Source organism: Nomascus leucogenys, chromosome 8 (assembly GCF_006542625.1).
Source record: "Nomascus leucogenys isolate Asia chromosome 8, Asia_NLE_v1, whole genome shotgun sequence".
NCBI classification, from domain to species: Eukaryota; Metazoa; Chordata; class Mammalia; order Primates; family Hylobatidae; genus Nomascus; species Nomascus leucogenys.
In genome coordinates, this window is record NC_044388.1 from 35,414,140 (window position 1) to 35,433,350 (window position 19,211).

Below are 19,211 nucleotides of genomic sequence, written 5' to 3' on the forward strand. Positions count from 1 at the left end.
TCAGGCCAGCCCACGAAGTACTGTTGAGCACAGGCATTGCTAGAAGTCACAACCAATACACAAATGGCTGTAAGCGCCTTATCATAGAGATGGAGAACCTGATCACAGAGCCCACGACGGAGGCCCGGATGCCCATCTCCCTGCAAAGCAGATGAGATGTCCAAACTGCACTTCCAGACCTGGCCCATAAAATAAGATGGAGTGTGGAGATCACAAAAGTAGGTACCTACCTGGAGATAAGCTAGCTCTAGATTTTTTACAGGAAAGCTAGTTTCATGCTGTAAGATATTAAAGCTCTTCCTTACCAGAAAAAAACCTGATACAAAGCAAGACAGGCTGTATTTCCTGTGTTCTAAATTATCGTGGGAACCTCAGTTTACATCCTCTCCTGCCACGTTTTGGGGCTTGGAGGTAAGAAAGAGGTAAAGCAAACAGATGACACTGTAAAGGGATGAGAGGTAAGTAGAAAGAGACAACAACTGAAAAAGCAAAAAAAGGTTCTTTGTCGTCTGCACAAAGCACTTCCCGCTCTGGGTTTCCATCATGCCTTTTCTGAGAACCAACACCTCGTCTCCTAATCCACTACTATCCCACGCTGTGACAGGAGGACCATGACCACCAGCACAAAGGACCAGAGCAGAACATAAAGAGTGCAGGTGAGGAAAATGCGAACTTTGCCGTAGAAAGCAGGAACCACGTGAATTTCCCGTGAGTCACCCTCACTCTAAAGAACGCTCACATATTTGGTAACGGCTCTCATAAGCTGGGCCAGTGACAGGGTGACAGAGGGCATCTCCACCAGAACCACCTCGGGTCAGGCCACACGAGGGTGGTGATATAGCTGACGTTCAGGTTGACGAGGAGACACTACAAAGGCTTGCCATCCTGGAATTTACCAAACCCAAGAAACTGGACACTGATGCTTTTTTTTTTTTTTAAAGACAGAGTCTCGTTCTATCACCAGGCTGGAGTGCAGTGGCACGATCTCAGCTCACTGCAACCTCCGCCTCCTGGGTTCAAGTGATTCTCCTGCCTCAGCCTCCCAAGTAGCTAGGATTACAGGCACATGCCCCCACGCCCAACTAATTTTTATATTTTTAGTAGAGACGGGGTTTCACCATGTTGGCCGGGATGGTCTCGACCTCTTAACCTTGTGATCCGCCTGCCTCAGCCTCCCAAAGTGCTGGGATTACAGGCGTGAGCCAGCTTGCCCGGCTGACACTGATGCTTCTTTTCAAAAGAAAACATTAACAATGACATCCAGCACATCTTTATTGCTCAGCTGGCTAACAAACAGCACACCTGTGTTCCAGTGGTGAAATCCATGTGCTCAGCAACACAGTGCAGGCTTCAGGCTTCATCACATCCCCAGCACGTGACCCATGGAAATCAGAGACTGGAGCTGCTTCCTGCCATTTCCGAGAATGAAAAGAAACACAATTCACTAACATCTTAAAAATCCTTCTACGATGATTTTATTATAAATATGTTCTTTTGGAATAAACAAATATTGCATTCAAGACTATGGGCAAACTTGCTCTAAAGTAACAAACGAGGAAGAAAGGAACCAGGAACCATTTAGAAGTGGAGAAAAATACAGCAAAGACACCTGCATGCCACGCTCAGCGCCTTTCTCCCAGGGAGTAACAGAAGGTTAACAGGGAACATCACATTGCCCATGAGCCCATTCTACTCAAATAAGCTTGAGTTTGGTAATTTGCACTTGTTTTGTAAACTGAACGGCTCCTCTCCTCAGCCGCAAGAAGCAGATAGGAAGACAGTCTTCAGACCCCAAGCATCAGCAAGAACGCTCTTGATTGTGTATCTGTAACTCTGTTCCAGGGCAAAACTGTTCCCTATTTGCCGGAAGTAATGTCAGAGTAATCCTTCAGCACTCCAGCCAAGTGTTCGTTATGAGTCTTAAAGCGTCGCTTTTTCTGTGAAGCAGGCTTTTTCCTTCTCTGAATAGGGGCCTAGAGGAAAAGGTAAAAACAATTAGAAACAACAGCTGCTCTGAGGGGTGGTGCGGCCAGGATGTTCTGAGCATGCCCAGATGCCAGCGGCTGAGGATGCCAGGTTCGGACCCTTCTCCTGCTCTGCCGCCCAGCAGCACAGATGGGGCACAGCACACGCCCTGACTAGACCCCGGGCCTCTGTTCCCCTGAGATGCAGACGCCATTGGGAATGAAGGAGCAGGCACAAAAACCTACCAAAATGATTCTAGGCACTAAGTCAAACAAAAGGGGCGGTGAAGCCCTTCAGCTCTGTCTGTCATCAGGTTTAAAAACGTATCCACCATTGCCGATTTTAAAAAGATCTGAAGAAAATATGGCAAAATCCTGAGAAAGGAGGGGCACATGAAGGTCCGTAATATTCTCTATTCTTTTCTATATACTTGAAATATTAGCATCACATGATGAAAAAAATTAACAAATGAGACAATAATAGGAAATCATGAAGGGCTGCAATTACACTCATTTGTGGAAAGAGATTGACAATAAAGCTTCCCTTTTGGTGAGTCCTAAAAATTCACCGAACACACATCCCCACCCCACACCCCAGAAAGACACAGGTGACAAGCTATGAAGCATGACGGTGGACAAGGAAAGGGGGGAGGAGCACAGCACTGCTAACAAGGGTGCTGGTGAATCATCCCCCCTGGGCTTTGTTCTTGGACTACAGATTTTATTTGCTGGGGCAAGGCAATGTAAAAGTCATCATTTAATTACTAACATCCCCTGTGAGCAGGATTTAGAGACTATACAGACAAAAATATCTGGTTCCTAGACGACCTGAAAGTTACTATGGCAGAACCAGGCACCAGGATGGCGAGGCTCACGGAGCAGGGGAGGGCCCCGTTCAAGTCTGAAAGGTTGTGCAGATCAAGCGCAGCCTCCCTTTAAGAATGGGGAGAAGGGCTTGTAGCAGCTTAGAGTGAGAGAGTGGGGAACACACAGGCCCTGGAAAGTTCCATATGGCTATACCTCAAGAGCAGGACTGCTTGGGAGGAGCTGGGTGTGGAAAGGCCCTCACAAGCCTGGAGCAGCACCGAGGGCGGGTCTGCAGGCTTGCAGTACCTCAGATTTGACCTGGGCTGAGGACACTGAGAAACAACGGCGGTGGAACGACTCCCGGCTCTTCAGAGAGCAGAAAGCGGAGCAGGCTAACAGTTCCCAGGGCAGGGGATTAAGCTGCTTTGCTAGAGATTACGCACCACTTTCTTTGGTCCAGATTCCTGCATGGAAGAAATACCCTGTCGCTTCAGATATTCTTCAATTTTCTCCTCGTCCATGGAATCTACAGTGACACTCCTCCACAGTTTCTGAAATTCTGTATCAAACAGACATTAGTTATTTTACAATCCATTTTTACAAACTATAGCATCTTGATCCAAATCCAGGCTTCAGTGTTATCTCCTCTGGATCCAAATGAGCACATCTGATATGTCATCATGAAACAAGTCAGGGCAGAACATCCACGTGCGGGACACGATGCAGGCAAAGGCCTGGAGACAGAACTGCACCCACGCAGCCCCGACAGTGGGGCTGTTTCTAGAGGCCAGCAAATGAGGGCTGCTGCGATGACGCCGCCCTGCTTTCCTGGGCCGTCGACACCCTCCTTTAATTCCTCTATTTGCGGCTAACAGCTTATTTCCTGCTCAGCTCCCCTAAGCATGATACGCTCATTCCTCTCTCATTGATAATAGAAAATAAGAAACGTGTAGGGAGACGGGAACAGAACTTTCACATGGAAATGAGGTTACTCAACAATTTATCTGCAAAAAAGACTTTTGAAATCAAATAACCTGGGAACTGGTGACTAAGGAGGCATGAAAGGGAAAGGGGGGATGGCTGAAATAGAAACACTGTCTCACCTCTGCTCGGTAACACAAGGAGACAGGCAACAGTCCCGCCTGCATCTTGTCTTCAGAAACCTGTAGTCCCTCTGCCACATCACTATTTTTGCAACCAAGAGAGACCACAATTGGGAAGCATCCCAAATGAACATTATTTACATCTTACATTCTGCTCCTGAAGACAGATTCTGATCACTGGTTTCACTTAATTATCAGAAGCTACTTTCAGACACAAAATCCTAAGACTTACACGCTCAGGAACGAAAAAAGGAAAAGCTCACTGAGCCCCAAGGCTTCACAGAGCCTCCCGCTCACAACTGCCCCACACATTGAGGGGATGTGCCATCCCTTCCTTTCTTCCCACCCCAGACCCTTACCCAGCACCACCCTCCTTTTCTTCCAGAGCCATGAACTTCCCACGGTCCGTTTACAAATGATAAATGAAGTAGGCACCCGATACTGTGCTAAGTCAGATTTCTTTCCTTTTCCCCTTTTCCTTCCTTCCCCCTTTCTCTCTCATTTCAGTACACGCTGCATAAAGCAAATGATGCCCACACAGGTGGGACTCTGGTGATACCATGGAAATCTGTTTACTGCCACCTACCCTGAAGCTTTTCATCGCAGGTGACCAATGGCAAAAGTGGCAAAATCTACTACAAAGAATTCAACCTGAGCATAAAGTTATTTAAAGCCAAAATGTCTCTAAATAAGATTTTTTAATTTCCATAGATACTTTAGGGGTTCTTTCTACTACACACCCACTGAACGTTCATCTGCATGCATTATGGACATGACCTAACTGATAACAACTGTGTGCATGATTGCCTCGGCCTCTATAAGCTCCTTGAGGGCAGGGAGCTCTATTTCCATCTCGTTTCCATGACAGTCGGCACTATACCTAGCACATGACAGGTCCTCAGTGATTTGACTACTGAATGTATGAAACACCATCATTGTCTACTACAGCCTAGACGAGACATCAACGATTTGACTACTGAATGTATGAAATACCATCATTGTCTACTACACCCTAGACAAGACAGACTGTTTTCTTTTTTTTTAAATTTATTTATTTTTGAGACAGGGTCTAGTTCTGTTGCCCAAGCTGGAAAGCGGTGGCGCAATCTCAGCTCACTATAACCTCCACCTCCTGGGCTCAAGCAATCCTGCCACCTCAGCCTCCTGAGGAGCTGGGACCAAGGTACACACCATCATGCCCAGCTAAGTTGTTTTTTTGGGGGGGTTTGTGTAGAGATGGGGTCTTACCATGTTGCCCAGGCTGGGCTCAAACTCCTGAGCTCAGGCAATCCATCTGCCTCGGCCTCCCAAAGCGCTGGGATTACAGGTGTCGAGCCACCATGTCTGGCCTATATTTTTCTTTTTACATTTTTTAGACTTTTAAAAAATAATTTTACACTAACAAAAGGGTTACAAAATGAGTACACAGTTTCTATATGCCCTTTACCCAGCTTCCCCTAATGTTAACACCTTACATAATTGTATAATTATTGAAACTAACATGGACATATTACTATTCATCAACAGGCCTTACTGAAACTTCACGAGTTTGACCACTGATGCCCTTTTCCTGGCCCAGGATCCTGCCTGTCACATCTCTTTGGTCTCCTCCGTTCTCTAAGTGTGGCCAGTCTTTGTTTCCCCACTGGTCAGTTGTTTTACAGAACCTTCCATTTGGGTTTGTCTAGTATTTCCTCATTACTAGATTGAGGTTATGCAATTCTGGCAAGAACAACACGGTAACAAGCTTGTGCCCTTCTCGGGGGGGCACAGTAGCAAGCTACAAAGTGTCAACATGGACCCAATAAACGCTGACCATCAGGCAAGGTGTTATCTCTCAGGTTTCTCTGTCATGAAGCTATCAGTTTTTCCTTTGTAGTTAATAATTAATGGAGAGATATTTTCAGACTATACAAATACCGTTTCTCATATTATCACTAATTTTATAATAGCATCCATTGGTAGTGCTTACCTACAAAAATGACTACTTGTAAGTACCTACTGACAAATTATTTCCATCATTCCTTCCATATGTACTAATTAGAATTCTACTATAATAGGCTGGGCACAGTGGCTCATGCCTGTAATCCCAGCACTTTGGGAGGCCGAGGAGGGTGTATCATTCAAGGTCAGGAGTTCAAGACCAGCCTGGCCAACATGGCGAAACTGTGTCTCTACTAAAAATACAAAAATTAGCTGGGCGTGGCAGTGGGTACCTGTAATCCCAGCTACTCGGGAGGCTGAGGCAGGAAAATCACTTGAACCCGGGAGACAGAGGGTGCAGTGAGCTGAGATTGTGTCACTGTACTCCAGCCTGGGTAACAGAGCGAGACTCCATCTCAAAAAACAAAACAAAACAAAAAAACACAAAGAGCTGCTCTTTCTTCAGTTCACTTTTTGTTTGTTTGTTGAGACAGGGTCTCACTTTGTCACCTAGGCTGGAGTGCAGTGGCACAATCTCGGCTCACTGAAGCCTCAACTTCCTGGGCTCAATCAATCCCCCTCCCTCAGCCTCCCAAGTGGCTGGGACTACAGGCACGGGCCACCACACCAGGCTAACTTCTGTATTTTTAGTAGAGACAGGGTTTCATCATGTTGCCAAGGCTGGTCTCAAACGTCTAGACTCAAGCAATCCACCTGCCTTGGCCTCCCAAAGTACTGGGATTACAAGCCTGAGCCACTGTGCCCAACCTCCAACTTGTTTTTCAATTATTTAATTTAGCAGAGACTCATGGATATTACTGTACAGATTTATATCTACATATTTACTACACAGATAATCCATGACGATCAGTATTTATTTATTTATTTAATTTCTTTTTTTTTTTTTTTGAGATGGAGTCTCACACTGTCGCCCAGGCTGGAGTGCAGTGGTGCGATCTTGGCTCGCTGCAAGCTCCGCCTCCCGGGTTCACACCATTCTCTCAGCCTCCCAAGTAGCTGGGACTACAGGCGCCCGCCACCACGCTGGTAAACTTTTTGTATTTTTTAGTAGAGACAGGGTTTCACCGTGTTATCCAAGATGGTCTCAATCTCCTGACCTTATGATCCGCCCACCTCAGCCTCCCAAAGTGCTGGGATTACAGGCGTAAGCCACCGTGCCTGGCCGACGATCAGTATTTATTTTGTGGTTCAAACATCCCAGCTCTAATCACTAAGATTTCCTTCATATTGGTTCCTATGTCCCTGACTTGCTTCCTTTTTTTTTTCTCCAGTTTTTCTTCTTTCTCTCACTTTCTGGTGGTACTAAAATATGTTCCAGGCTCATCTTGTATTTCCCCTCATTTGGAATCAATCACTTCTTCAAGGATTCCTGACTCGTTTTATTATAGAATGGTATTTAAAAACCAAGATCTACATATTTTGGGTTTTTAAAAATAGCAATCTCTTTTTTGAAAACAAAATGATCAAGGGACATCAAATTTAAAGGCAGACACTTTATTATGGCAGAAGACAGCCAAGTATCATGAAAGTCAGGCACACTCTAAACTGTAAGGGTAAATAAAATCAGAACTGATTTAGAAATCTATTCTCTTAGCAGAAAAGAGAAGAAAACAGACTAGAATTTAAAAGCTCAGATTTGATCCTTTCATTTCAAAAGACCCTTCCTTGTCCCACATGAGTTAACAATAAAAAACTGTGTAACTGCCATAGAAGGGAAGAAAACGAGCCAACTTACCAATAAGGCTTTGCTTAAAATTCTCAAATAACGCACTCTCATTTTGTCTGTGCTTAGCCCTTTCCTGTAAATGCAAAAGTAGCACAACAGTGTGGTGCAGGCCTCAGAGCCAGATGGCCTGGCTGTGACCTCAGTTACCACATTTCCTGCACAAAGTGGCGCAAACATCTTAATTTTTCTGCCTCCATTTCTTCAACTATAAAGTGAGCAAGTACCTGCCTCACCGAGCGTGGTGGCTCTGTAATCCAAGCACTTCAGGAGGCCAAGGCAGGCAGATCACCTGAGGTCGGGAGTTCGAGACCAGCCTGACCAGCATGGAGAAACCCCATCTCTATTAAAAATACAAAATTAGCCGGGCGTGGTGGCACATGCCTGTAATCCCAGCTACTTGGGAGGCTGAGGAAGGAGAATCGCTTGAGTCCGGGAGGCAGAGGTTGCGGTGAGCCGAGATCACTCCAGCTTGAGCAACAAGAGCGAAACTCCATCTCAATAATAATAATAATAATAGTAATAATAATACCTGCCTCATAGAATAGTGAGGATTAAAGGAGTTAATAAAGCACCGAGAATAATGCCTGCAAATGAAACAGCATTATCTACACCTATCACTGTTATCATCACCATCTAACACCCATCATAATTTTCTGGGTGCTGGCGTCTTTAATAAAGGCAATATAAAACATTTAAGAAGAGGATTGGCTACTAGACACAAAGTGATCTCATTTATGTGAAGTAGAAGAAACAAAACTTCTAAAAATTTCTTAAAAAGCAAAAACACATACATATTAAATACATCGTAAAGATGTGGAAAATATACACCAATAGGTATCCCCAGAGAAAAGAATATAGTTTGCTTAGAGAATTTTCATTTTTTGCTCTGCAGACTTAACAAAAGTTTTATTAATAATATGCAGAAATATTTGTGTATTGCTAGTGTAAAATTTTAAAGAAATAACCTAAAAATAAGGAGGATTATATTTACTAATAATTCACGCACTTGCCACTTTTTCTCAGCCCCATATGGTGTTCTAGTGTTCGCATTAAGGTACATCTTTGCCCTTTAAAAAAAAAAAAAAAAAAAAAAAAAAAAAAAGGCCAGGCCCAGTGGCTCATGCCTGTAATTCTAGAGCTTAGGGAGATGGAGGTGGGAGGACTGCTTGAGCCCATGAGCTCAAGGCCAGCCTGGGCAATATATCGAGACCCCATCTCAAAAATGTAAAAAATGAGCCGGGCCTGGTGGTGCTCGCTTGTAGTCCCAGCTACTCAGGAGACTGAGGTGGGAAGAGAGCTTGAACTCAGGAGTTCGACTTGTGAGCTACAATTGTGCCACTGCACTCCAGCCTGGGAGACAAAGAGAGACCCCATCTCTAAAACAACAACAACAAAACCAAATGCAGAATCTCAACCAGCAACACACCATGCCTTCCTCCCTTTTCCTTTAACAACGTGTTATTAACGTGACTTTTTATCCTCAAAAGTGTCGTTATATCCACTTTGCAGTTCCAGAAAATAGGACATTTCTCGATTTACCTCATCTTCTAGTGATCTTACATTTGAGACACTATCAAAATAATTTCTCTTGGCCAGGCGCGGTGGCTCACGCCTGTAATCCCAGCACTTTGGGAGGCCAAGGCAGGCGGATCACGAGGTCAGGAGATCGAGACCATCCTGGCTAACACGGTGAAACCCTGTCTCTACTAAAAATACAAAAAATTAGCCAGACATGGTGGCGGGCGCCTGTAGTCCCAGCTACTCGGGAGGCTGAGGCAGGAGAATGGCGTGAACCCGGGAGGCAGAGCTTGCAGTGAGCCAAGATAGCGCCGTACCACTGCACTCAGGCCTGGGTGAAAGAGCAAGACTCCATCTCAAAAATAAAAAATAAAAATAATTTCTCTTGTGTGCTACACAGAAAAATACACCCCCACCCAAGATGTCCACAACGTAATCCCCAGAACTTGTGAATACATTACGATAAAAGAGACTTTGGTGACTAAGAATCTTGAGATGAGGAGATCTCAAGATTTGGATTCTGAATTGGAAGAATTAATACTGTTAAAATGTCCATACTATCCAAAGTGATCCACAGATTCAATGCAATCCCTATAAAAATTCCAATGTCATTTTTCACATAAATAGAAAAAATAATTCTAAAAGTCTAATGGAAACACACAAAAAAACTAAATAGGCAAGGCAATCTTGAGCGAAACAAATAAAACTAGAGGTACCACACTACTTCAAACTATATTACAATGCTACAGTAATCAAAACAGCATAGGACTGGCATAAACAAAAGCCCAGTAATGAACCCATGCATTTACAATCAGCTGATCTTTGACAAAGGTGCCAAGAACACACAATGGGAAAAGGACAGTCTCTTCAATAAAGGGTGTTGGGAAAACTGAATATCCATATGCAGGAGAATGAAATGAGACCACTGTCTCACACTATATAGAAAAATCAACTCAAAATGGATTGAAGACTTAAACATAAGACCTGAGCCTGTGAAAATACTAAAAGAAAACAGAGAAAACAACACAACGCTGGTCAGGACAATCATTTTTTGGATTTGACCCCAAAAGTTCAGGCAACAAAAGCAAACATAGACAACTGGGATTACAACAAACCAAAAAGCTTCAGCATGGCAAAGTAAACAGAGTGAAGAGACAACCTACAAACTGGGAGAATATATTTGCAAGCAATACGTCTAATATGGGGTTAATATACAAAATATAGGGCAGGTGCCACAATTCACGCCTATAATTCCAGCACTTTGGGAGGCCAAGGCAGGAAGATTGCTGGAGCCTAGGAGTTCGAGACCAGCCTGGGCAATATAGTGAGACCTCATCTCTACAAAAAATGTTTTAAGATTAGCCAAATTTGGCAGTGCATATCTGTAGTCCCAGCTACTCAGGAGGCTAAGATGAGACGATCACTTCAGCCTGGTTAGCTGAGATCATGCCACTGCATTACAATCTGGGCAACAAAATGAGATGCTGCCTCCAAAAAATAAAAAAAAAATTATATATATTTTCCATATATATGGAACTCAAAATAATAGCAAAAAAAAAAACACCTGATTTAAAAATTGGCAAAAGATCTTAATATTGTCTGAAAACTCAGAAATCCTGAAATGTCAGAAATATTCAGACATTTCTCAAAAGAAGATATACAAATGAGGCCAGGCACAATGGCTCATGACTATAATCCCAGCACTTTGGGAGGCCAAGGCATGTGGATCATCTAAGGTCAGGAGTTCGAGACCAGCCTGGCCAATATGGCAAAACCCCATCTCTACTAAAAATACAAACTCAGCTGGGCATGGTGGCGGGCACCTGTAATTCCAGCTACTTGGGAGGCTGAGGCAGGAGAATCACTTGAACCCAAGATATGGAGGTTGCAACGAGCCAAGATTGCGCCACTGCACTCCAGCCTGGGAAACAGAGCAAGACTCCGTCTAAAAAAAAAAAAGAAAAAAACCACACAAATGACCAACAGATATATTGCTCATCATTGCTAATCATTAGGGAAATACAAATTAAAACCGCAATGATTTCCAACTAGGTCAGAGACTTAAGGAAAAAGGAGAAAGAGAAGTACAATGAGCCACCACTTCACACCTGTGAGAATGGTTATCCTCAAAAAGACAAAAGATAACATGCACTGATGAGGATGTAGCAAAGGGAACACCTATACACTGTTGGTGGAAATGTAAATTGGTGTAGCCATTATGGAAAACTGTATGGAGTCCCCCAAAAAAACTAATAACTAGATTATCATTTGATCTAGCAATCCCACTTCTGGGTATTTATTCTAAGGACTTGAACTTAGTATGTTGAGGAGATGCTTGCACTCCCATGTTCATGCAGCATTATTTACAACAGTCAAGATAAAGACTCAGTCTAAGTGTCTATCAACAGATGAACGGATAACAAAAATATAATATATATACACACAATGGAATTCTATTAGCCTTAAAAAAGAAAGGAAATTCTGTGATTTGCAACAACATGAATAAACCTGGAGGACACTGTTAAATGAAATAAGCCAGGCACCAAATGACAAAAACCGCACGTTTTCACCTCTACGTGGAATCTAAAACAATCAGAACTCAACAGAAGCAGAGAGTAGAATGATGGCTACTAGAGGCTAGGAGAAGGGGAATGAGGAGGTGTTGGTCCAAAGAAAAAAGAATCTTGAAAGGCAGGTTATCCTGGATTATTTGAGCAGACCTAACATAATCACAAGGGTCCTTATAAAGGAAAGAGGCAGGCAGGAGAGCCTGAGTCAAGGCAGAAGCAGAGGTCAGAGTGATGTTGGGACACAAGCCAAGAAATTCGGGCAGCCTCTGGAAGCTGAAAAGGCAAGGAAATTAATTCTTCCCATGAGTACCCAGAAGTGCAGCCCTCCTTACCCATTTAAGACTTCTGACCTCCAGAACAGTAAGATAATATGTTTGTGTTGTTTTAAGCTGCTAAGTTTGTGGTAACATCTTACAGCAGCAACAGGAAACTAATACACACTGCTTGAAAATTTTCTTTTTAAAAAAGTACTGGCCTGGCCGGGCACAGTGGCTCACGCCTGTAATCCCAGCACTTTTGGAGGCTGAGGCAGGCGGATGACGAGGTCAGGAGTTTGAGACCAACCTGACCAACATGGCGAAACCCCATCTCTACTAAAAATGCAAAAAAAAAAAATTACCCGGGTGTGGTGGTGCACGCCTGTAATCACAGCTACTCAGGAGGCTGAGGCAGGAGAATCGCTTGAATCCAGGAGGCAGAGGTTGCAGTGAGCCAAGATTGCACTACTGCACTCAAGCCTGGTGACAAAGCGAGACTCCACCTCAAAAAAAAAAAAAAAAAAAAAAAAAGTATTGGCCCGGTGCAACGACTCACACCTGTAATCCCAGTACTTTGGGAGGCCAAGGTGGGAGGATCACTTGAAGCCAGAAGTTCAAGACCAGTCTGGGCAAAAGCGAGACCTCCATCTCTACAAAAAAAAATTTTTTACATAATAAATTGGCCAGACATGGAGGCATATGCCTGTAGTCTCAGCTAAGAGACTGAGGTGGGAGGATGGCTTGAGTCCAGGGGAGTTCAAGGCTGCAGTGAGCTATGACTGTGCCACTACATTCCAGCCTGAGCAACAGAGCAAGACGCTGTCTTAAAAATAAAAAATAAATTTTAAGTATAACTTAAGCAGGCAGGATTATAAAGACAAGTGCCACTTCATCCTCAACATTTCAACAAGTATTTCTTGAGAATTCTGTCACTACCACAGTATGACCTGCTATCTGGACACCTGTAAAGAACAGGCATGGTCTGCCCAAATCTGTGCAGCAGAGGCTGGACAGAATGAGAACTTGGCAGCACTTGCTGTTCTGGGTGATCCTGCTGAAATTTACACTGAGCAATTGCACTTTTTACTCGGGATAAACACCAGACACCAAAACAAGAAGGGGAGAAGCCGTGGGGTAACTCTTTACCTTGAAAACTGCTTTACAATGGGAGAAACACCATATTCTTTTGAACAACTACTTTAAATTGTCCTTTTATTTTACTAAGGTATAATTTATGAAAATTAAAATCCTGCACATTTTACTGTACAGTTCCTGAAGTTTTGACAACAATATGGTCATGCTAACAACACCACGATAATGATACAGACAGTTCCACAACTGCAAATCACCCTATGCTCCTCTGCAGTCACTCTCTCCACGGGCAGCCCCCGATCTGTTTCTATGGTTCTGTTTCCCAGGAATATCATAAACACATAAATAAAATCACACAGCATGTCCCTTTGGAATGTGGCTTCCCTTATGAGGCATGATGCCTCTGAGATTCACCCATGTTGTTGGAATGTCAGTCCTTTGTTCCTTTTCATTGCTGAGTTGTATTCCATTGTAAGTATGTGCCACAGTTAACGGGAAGTTAAGGGACAGTTAAAGGATGTGAGTTGTTTCCAACTGTTGGTGGTTATGAAGAAAGCCAGTATAAATACCCATTAATTTTATGTGAATTTGGGTTAACATCCAAGAGTGGGATGGCTGGGTTATACACTAGTATATATTACAATGTAGAGATCTATACCTACTATTTAGCTTTCTAAAGGACACTGGACCCACGTCTCACACCATAAACAAAAACTCTAACTCCTAGAGGAAAAAACAGAAGTAAATCTTCATGACCTTGGATTAGGCAATGGTTTAGACATGACACCAAAAGCACAAGCAGCAAAAGAAAAAAAGATAAAGGACTTGATCAAAATTAAAAACATTTTTTTTTTTTTTTGAGACAGAGTTGCACTCTGCCACCCAGGCTGGAGCGCAGTGGCGCAATCTCAGCTCACTACAACCTCACCCTCCCAGGTTCAAGTGATCCTCCTGCCTCAGCCTCCCGAGTAGCTGGGATTACAGATGGGGACCACCATGCCCAGCTAATTTTTGTATTTTTAGTAGAGACAGAGTTTTGCCATGTTGGCCAAGCTGGTCTCGAACTCCTAACCTCGGATGATCCACCTGCCTTGGCCTCTCAAAGTGCTGGGATTACAGGTGTGAGCCACTGCGCCTGGCCCAAAATTAGAAACTTTTATACCTCATAAGACACCATCAAGAAAGTGAAAAGACAACCACAGAATGGAAGAAAATATCTGTAAAGCATGTATCTCACAATGGCCTTGTATCCAGAATAAAGAATTCTTACAGCTCTGTAATAAAAGCATAAAACAATTTTTTTAAATGGACAAAGGATTTCAAAAAACATTTTGCCAAATGAAATATACAGATGGACCGGGTGTGGTGGTTCACACCACTTTGAGAGGCCACGGCAGGAGGATTACTTGAGGCCAGGAGTTCAAGGTCAGCCTGGGCAACATAGTAAGACCCTGCCTCTATAAAAAATTAAAATATTAGCCAGGTACCATGGCACACCTGTTACCCTAGCTACTCAGGAGGCTGAGAAGGTAGGATTGCATGAGCCTAAGAGCTTGAGGCTGCAATGAGTTATGATCGCATCACTGCACTCAAGCCCGGGAAACAGAGTGAGACCCTGTTTCTACAGTAAAAAAATAAAATAAAATAAAATAAAATATAAAATGGCCAATCAGCACATAAAAAGATGTTCAACATCATTAGTCATTAGAGAAATGCAAATCAAAATCACAGTAACACTTCACCATCCACCAGGATGGCTAAAATCAGTGTTGGCAAGGGTGTGGGGAAAGCAGAACCTTCCTAAGTTGCTGGTGAGAATGTAAATTAATGTAGCTGCTTTGCAAAATAGTATGACAATTCCTCAAAAAGTTAACCGTAGAATTACCATATGATGTAGCAATTCTACTCCTAGGTATATACCTAAGAGAAATGAAAACACATGTCCACACAAAAACTTGTATAGGTATGTTAATAGCAGTATTATTCATAACAGCCAAAAAGTAGAAAAACCCAAATATCCATTAACTGATACATGAAAAGTGTATGGCCATAAAACAGAATTTTTTTTTTTACTATAAGCACTTAATGCTCTTTATTTCCCTATAAGCACTGCTATAGCTGCATCCCATGAATTCTGATACACTGTGCTTTCACTTCCATTTAATGCAACAATGTTTTTACCTCCCTGTGATTTCCTCCTTGAACCATAGGTTACTTAAAGGTATTTAATTTCAGGCTGGGTGTGGTGGCTCACATCTGTAATCCTAGCACTCTGGGAAGCCGAGGTAGGCAGATCACTTGAGCCTAGGGGTTCGAGACCAGACTGGGCAACATTGCAAAACCCCATCTCTACAAAAAAATACAAACATTAGCCAGGCATGGTGACACACACCTGTACTCCTAGCTACTTGGGAGGCTGAGGTAGGAGGATCGCCTGTGCCCAGGGAGGTCAAGGCTGCAGTGAGCTGTGATCATGCCACTGCACTCCAGCTTATACAGTGAGACTCTGTCTCAAAAAATACATAAAATTATTTAATTTCCAAATGGACAGTTTCCAAATATAGCTAGCTCTGTTATTGATTTCTAGCCTAATTCCATTATGGCCCACACACATCGTTCATGTATAGTCAGCCTTTGGTATCCATGGGGGATTGGTTCCAGGACTCATACAGATACCAAAATCTACAGATGCTCAAGTTTCTGATATCAAATGGTATAGTATCTACATATAACCTATGCCTATCCTCCCATGTACTTTAAATAATCTCTGGATTACTTATAATGCCTGGTACAATTTAAACACCACGTAAATAGTTATACTGTATTGTTTAGGGAATAATGACAAGGAAAACGTCTGTATGTGTTTAACACAGACACAATTTTTTTCCAAATATTTTCAGTCTATAGTTGGTTGAATCCACAGATCAGAACCAAAAGACATGGATGGAGGGCCAATGGTACTTTCAATTCTTTCAAATACAATTAAAGCTTGTTTTGTGGGCTAGAATACCATCCATCTTGGTGAATATTCCAGATGAACTTGAAAACATACGCACAGGGCCAGGCACAGTGGCTCACGCGTGTAATCCCAGCACTTTCGGAGGCTGAGGCAGGCGGGTCACTTGAAGCCAGGAGTTCGAGACCAGCCTGACCAACATGGTAAAACCCCATCTCTACTAAAAATACAAAAATTAGCCAGGTGTGGTGGCGCATGCCTGTAGTCCCAGCTACTCAGGAGGCTGAGGCAGGAGAATCACTTGAACCTGGGAGGCGAAGGTTGCAGTGAGCTGAGATCACGTCATTGCACTCCAGCCTGGGCAACAAGAGTGAAATGCTGTCTCAAAAAAGAAAAAAAGGAAAATACATGCACAGTATTCTGCTGCTGTGGGACAGTCTGTTCTATAAATCCCAATTAGGTCAAATTAGTTGATGGTGCTCTTCCGGACTTCTATATCATAATTTTCCATCTATCTGTTCAATCAACTACTGAAAGAGGAATGCTGTAGAGTCTAACTGTGGATGTATGTATTTCTCCTTTTAGTTTCATCCATTTTTAATTCATGTATTTGGAAGGCCTGTTGTTAGATATATAGGTATTTAGGACTATTATGTACTCGGAGAATTGATATTTTTACTATTATGTAATGTCCTTTTTCTTTTTTGAGACAGGGTGTGGCTCCATCACCCAAACTGGAGTGCAGTGGCACAATCATGGTTTACTGCAACCTCCAACTCCTGGGTTCAGGTGATCCTCCCACCTCAGCTTCCTGAGTAGCAGAGACTACAGGTGCACTCTACCACACCGGGCTGAGTTTTGTATTTTTTGTAGAGACCAGGTTTCGCCACGTTGCCCAGGCTGGCCTCAAGCGATCCTCCTGCCTCAGCTTCCTAAAGTGCTGGGATCACAGGTGTGAGCCACCATGCCTGGCCCATGTCCTTCTTTAATCCTTGGTAATTTTCCTGGCTCTGAAGTCTACTCTGTCTGATATTAATATAGCCACCCTAGCTTTCCTGATAGTGTTTGCACAGTATATCATTTTACACACTTTTACTTTTAACCTGTCTATATTTATTTTTTATTTTTTTATCTTTCTTTCGAGATGGAGTCTTGCTCTGTCACCCAGGCTGGTGTGCAGTGGTGCAATCTTGGCTCACTGCAGCCTCCGCCTCTTGGGATCAAGACATTCTCCTGCCTCAGCCCCCCCCAAGTAGCTGGGATTACAGGCGCATGCACCACACTAGGCTAATTTTTGTATTTTTAGTAGAGATGAGGGTTTCACCATGTTAGCTAGGCTGGTCTTGAATTCCTGACCTCAGGTGATCTGCCCACCTCGGCCTTCCAAAATGCTGGGATTACAGGCATGAGCCACCGCGCCTGGCCTAACCTGTCTATATTTAAAGTGAGTTTCTTTTTTTTTTTTTTTTTGAGACAGAGTCTCCCTCTGTCGCCCAGGCTGGAGTGCACTGGCGCGATCTCAGCTCACTGCAACCTCCACCTCCCCGGTTCAAGCGATTCTACTGCCTCAGCCTCCTGAGTAGGTGGGATTACAGGCACGCGCCACCATGCCTGGCTAATTTTGGTATTTTTAGTAAAGACAGGGTTTCACCATGTTGGTCAGGCTGGTCTTGAACTCCTGACCTAAAGTGGCCTAAAGTGGGTTTCTTACAGACAGCATATACTAGACAGCTGCAGGAATGGATCTTTAAAAAAAAAAAAAGTGGCCAGGCACGGTGGCTCATGCCTATAATCCCAGCACTTTGGGAGGCCGAGGTGGGCAGATCACCTGAGGTCAGAAGTTCGAGACCAGCCCGACTAACATGAAGAAATCCTGTCTCTACTAAAAATACTAAATTAGCCGGGCATGGTGGTGTATGCCTGTTATGCTAGCTACTGGGGAGGTGAGGCAGGAGAATCACTTGAACCCAGTAGGTGGAGGTTGTGGTGAGCCGAGATCACATCATTGCACTCCAGCCTGGGCAACAAGAGCAAAACTCCATTTCAAAAAAAAAAAAAAAGTATATACTAGAGTCTTGCTTTTGCACCCAAGCAGAAAAATAGTGTGTTTAGACCATTTACATTTAACACAATGATTAATGTAGTTGGAATAAAGACTATAATCTTCACCACTGTTTCTATTTGTTCCATCTGCTCATGTTTTCCTTCTGTCTCTGTGTTCATTTAGATTAGCTGGATATATCTGTATGATTCCATTTTATCTCCACTATTGGCTTATTACATTTTTTTCAAAAATGTTTTTAGTGGTTGACCTAGGTTTACAATATACATATTTAATTAATCAGAGCCTGGCTTAGAGTAAGTCATAGCATTTCATATGTCGTGTAAAGACATTAGAACAGTATACTCCCAATTACTGATCCCTTCTGACCTTTGAGCTAATTTGCCATAAATTTTATTTCACATAACATGCCCTAAACACAAAATATATTGTTAATATTTTTTATTTATGGTCATCTTTCAGAGAAATTAGAAAAATATTTTTAAATAATAAAAACTCTATCTCCTAGAAATGTATTTGTATAGATCCAAATGTCTAATGTCATACCTCTTCTTCCTAAACGACTTCCTTTAATATTTCCAGTAGTGCAGGTCTGATGGCAATGAATTATTTCCATTTCTGTTTCTCTGAGAGAGTATTTCTCCTTCATTTTTGAAAGATTATTTTTGCCGGATGCAGTTGCTCACACCTGTAATCCTAACACTTTGGGAGGCTGAGGAGGGCAGATTGCTTGAGCCCAAGAGTTCAAAACCAGCCTTGGCAACATGGTGAAACCCCATCTCTACTAGAAATACAAAAAAATTAGCTAGATGTAGTGGCATGTACCTGCAGTCCCAGCTACTCAGGAGGCTGAGATGGAGGATGAATTAAGCCCTGGAGGCAGAGGTTGTAGTGAGCCAAGACTGCACCACTGCACTCTAGCCTGGTCCACAGAGTCAGACAAGAAAAAAGAAAAGAAAGGAAAGGAAAGGGGGAAGGGGAAGGGGAAGGAAAAGAAAAAGAAAAGAAAAGGAAAGAAAAGAAAAAAGATTATTTTTGCTGGGTACGGAATTCTGGGTTGAAAGGATTTTCTCCCTTTTGGCCATTTAAAGATGTGCTGCATTATCTTTCGGTCTGCATGGGTTCTAATAAGAACCCTGCATTCTTTTTTTCCTATGGAATTAGTCTCTTTCCTCTGACTGCCTTCAATATTTTCCATCTTTCATATTCTGC

At 43.0% G+C, this 19,211-nt stretch overlaps 1 protein-coding gene across 1 annotated transcript in view; it reads right to left on the minus strand.

The window, feature by feature from the left end:
* Positions 1–1,452: 1,452 nt before the first annotated feature.
* The window catches only part of GTF2E2 (general transcription factor IIE subunit 2), an 86,399-nt gene continuing 68,640 nt past the window's right edge, over positions 1,453–19,211 (minus strand). Inside the window, exons 7-8 of the mRNA XM_003269540.3 lie at positions 3,215–3,330; positions 1,453–1,973 (exon numbers count right to left, since the gene is read on the minus strand). Of these exons, the coding sequence (XP_003269588.1) occupies positions 1,857–1,973; positions 3,215–3,330 (233 nt within the window). The 3' untranslated portion in view covers positions 1,453–1,856. The remainder of the gene's footprint in view (positions 1,974–3,214; positions 3,331–19,211) is intronic.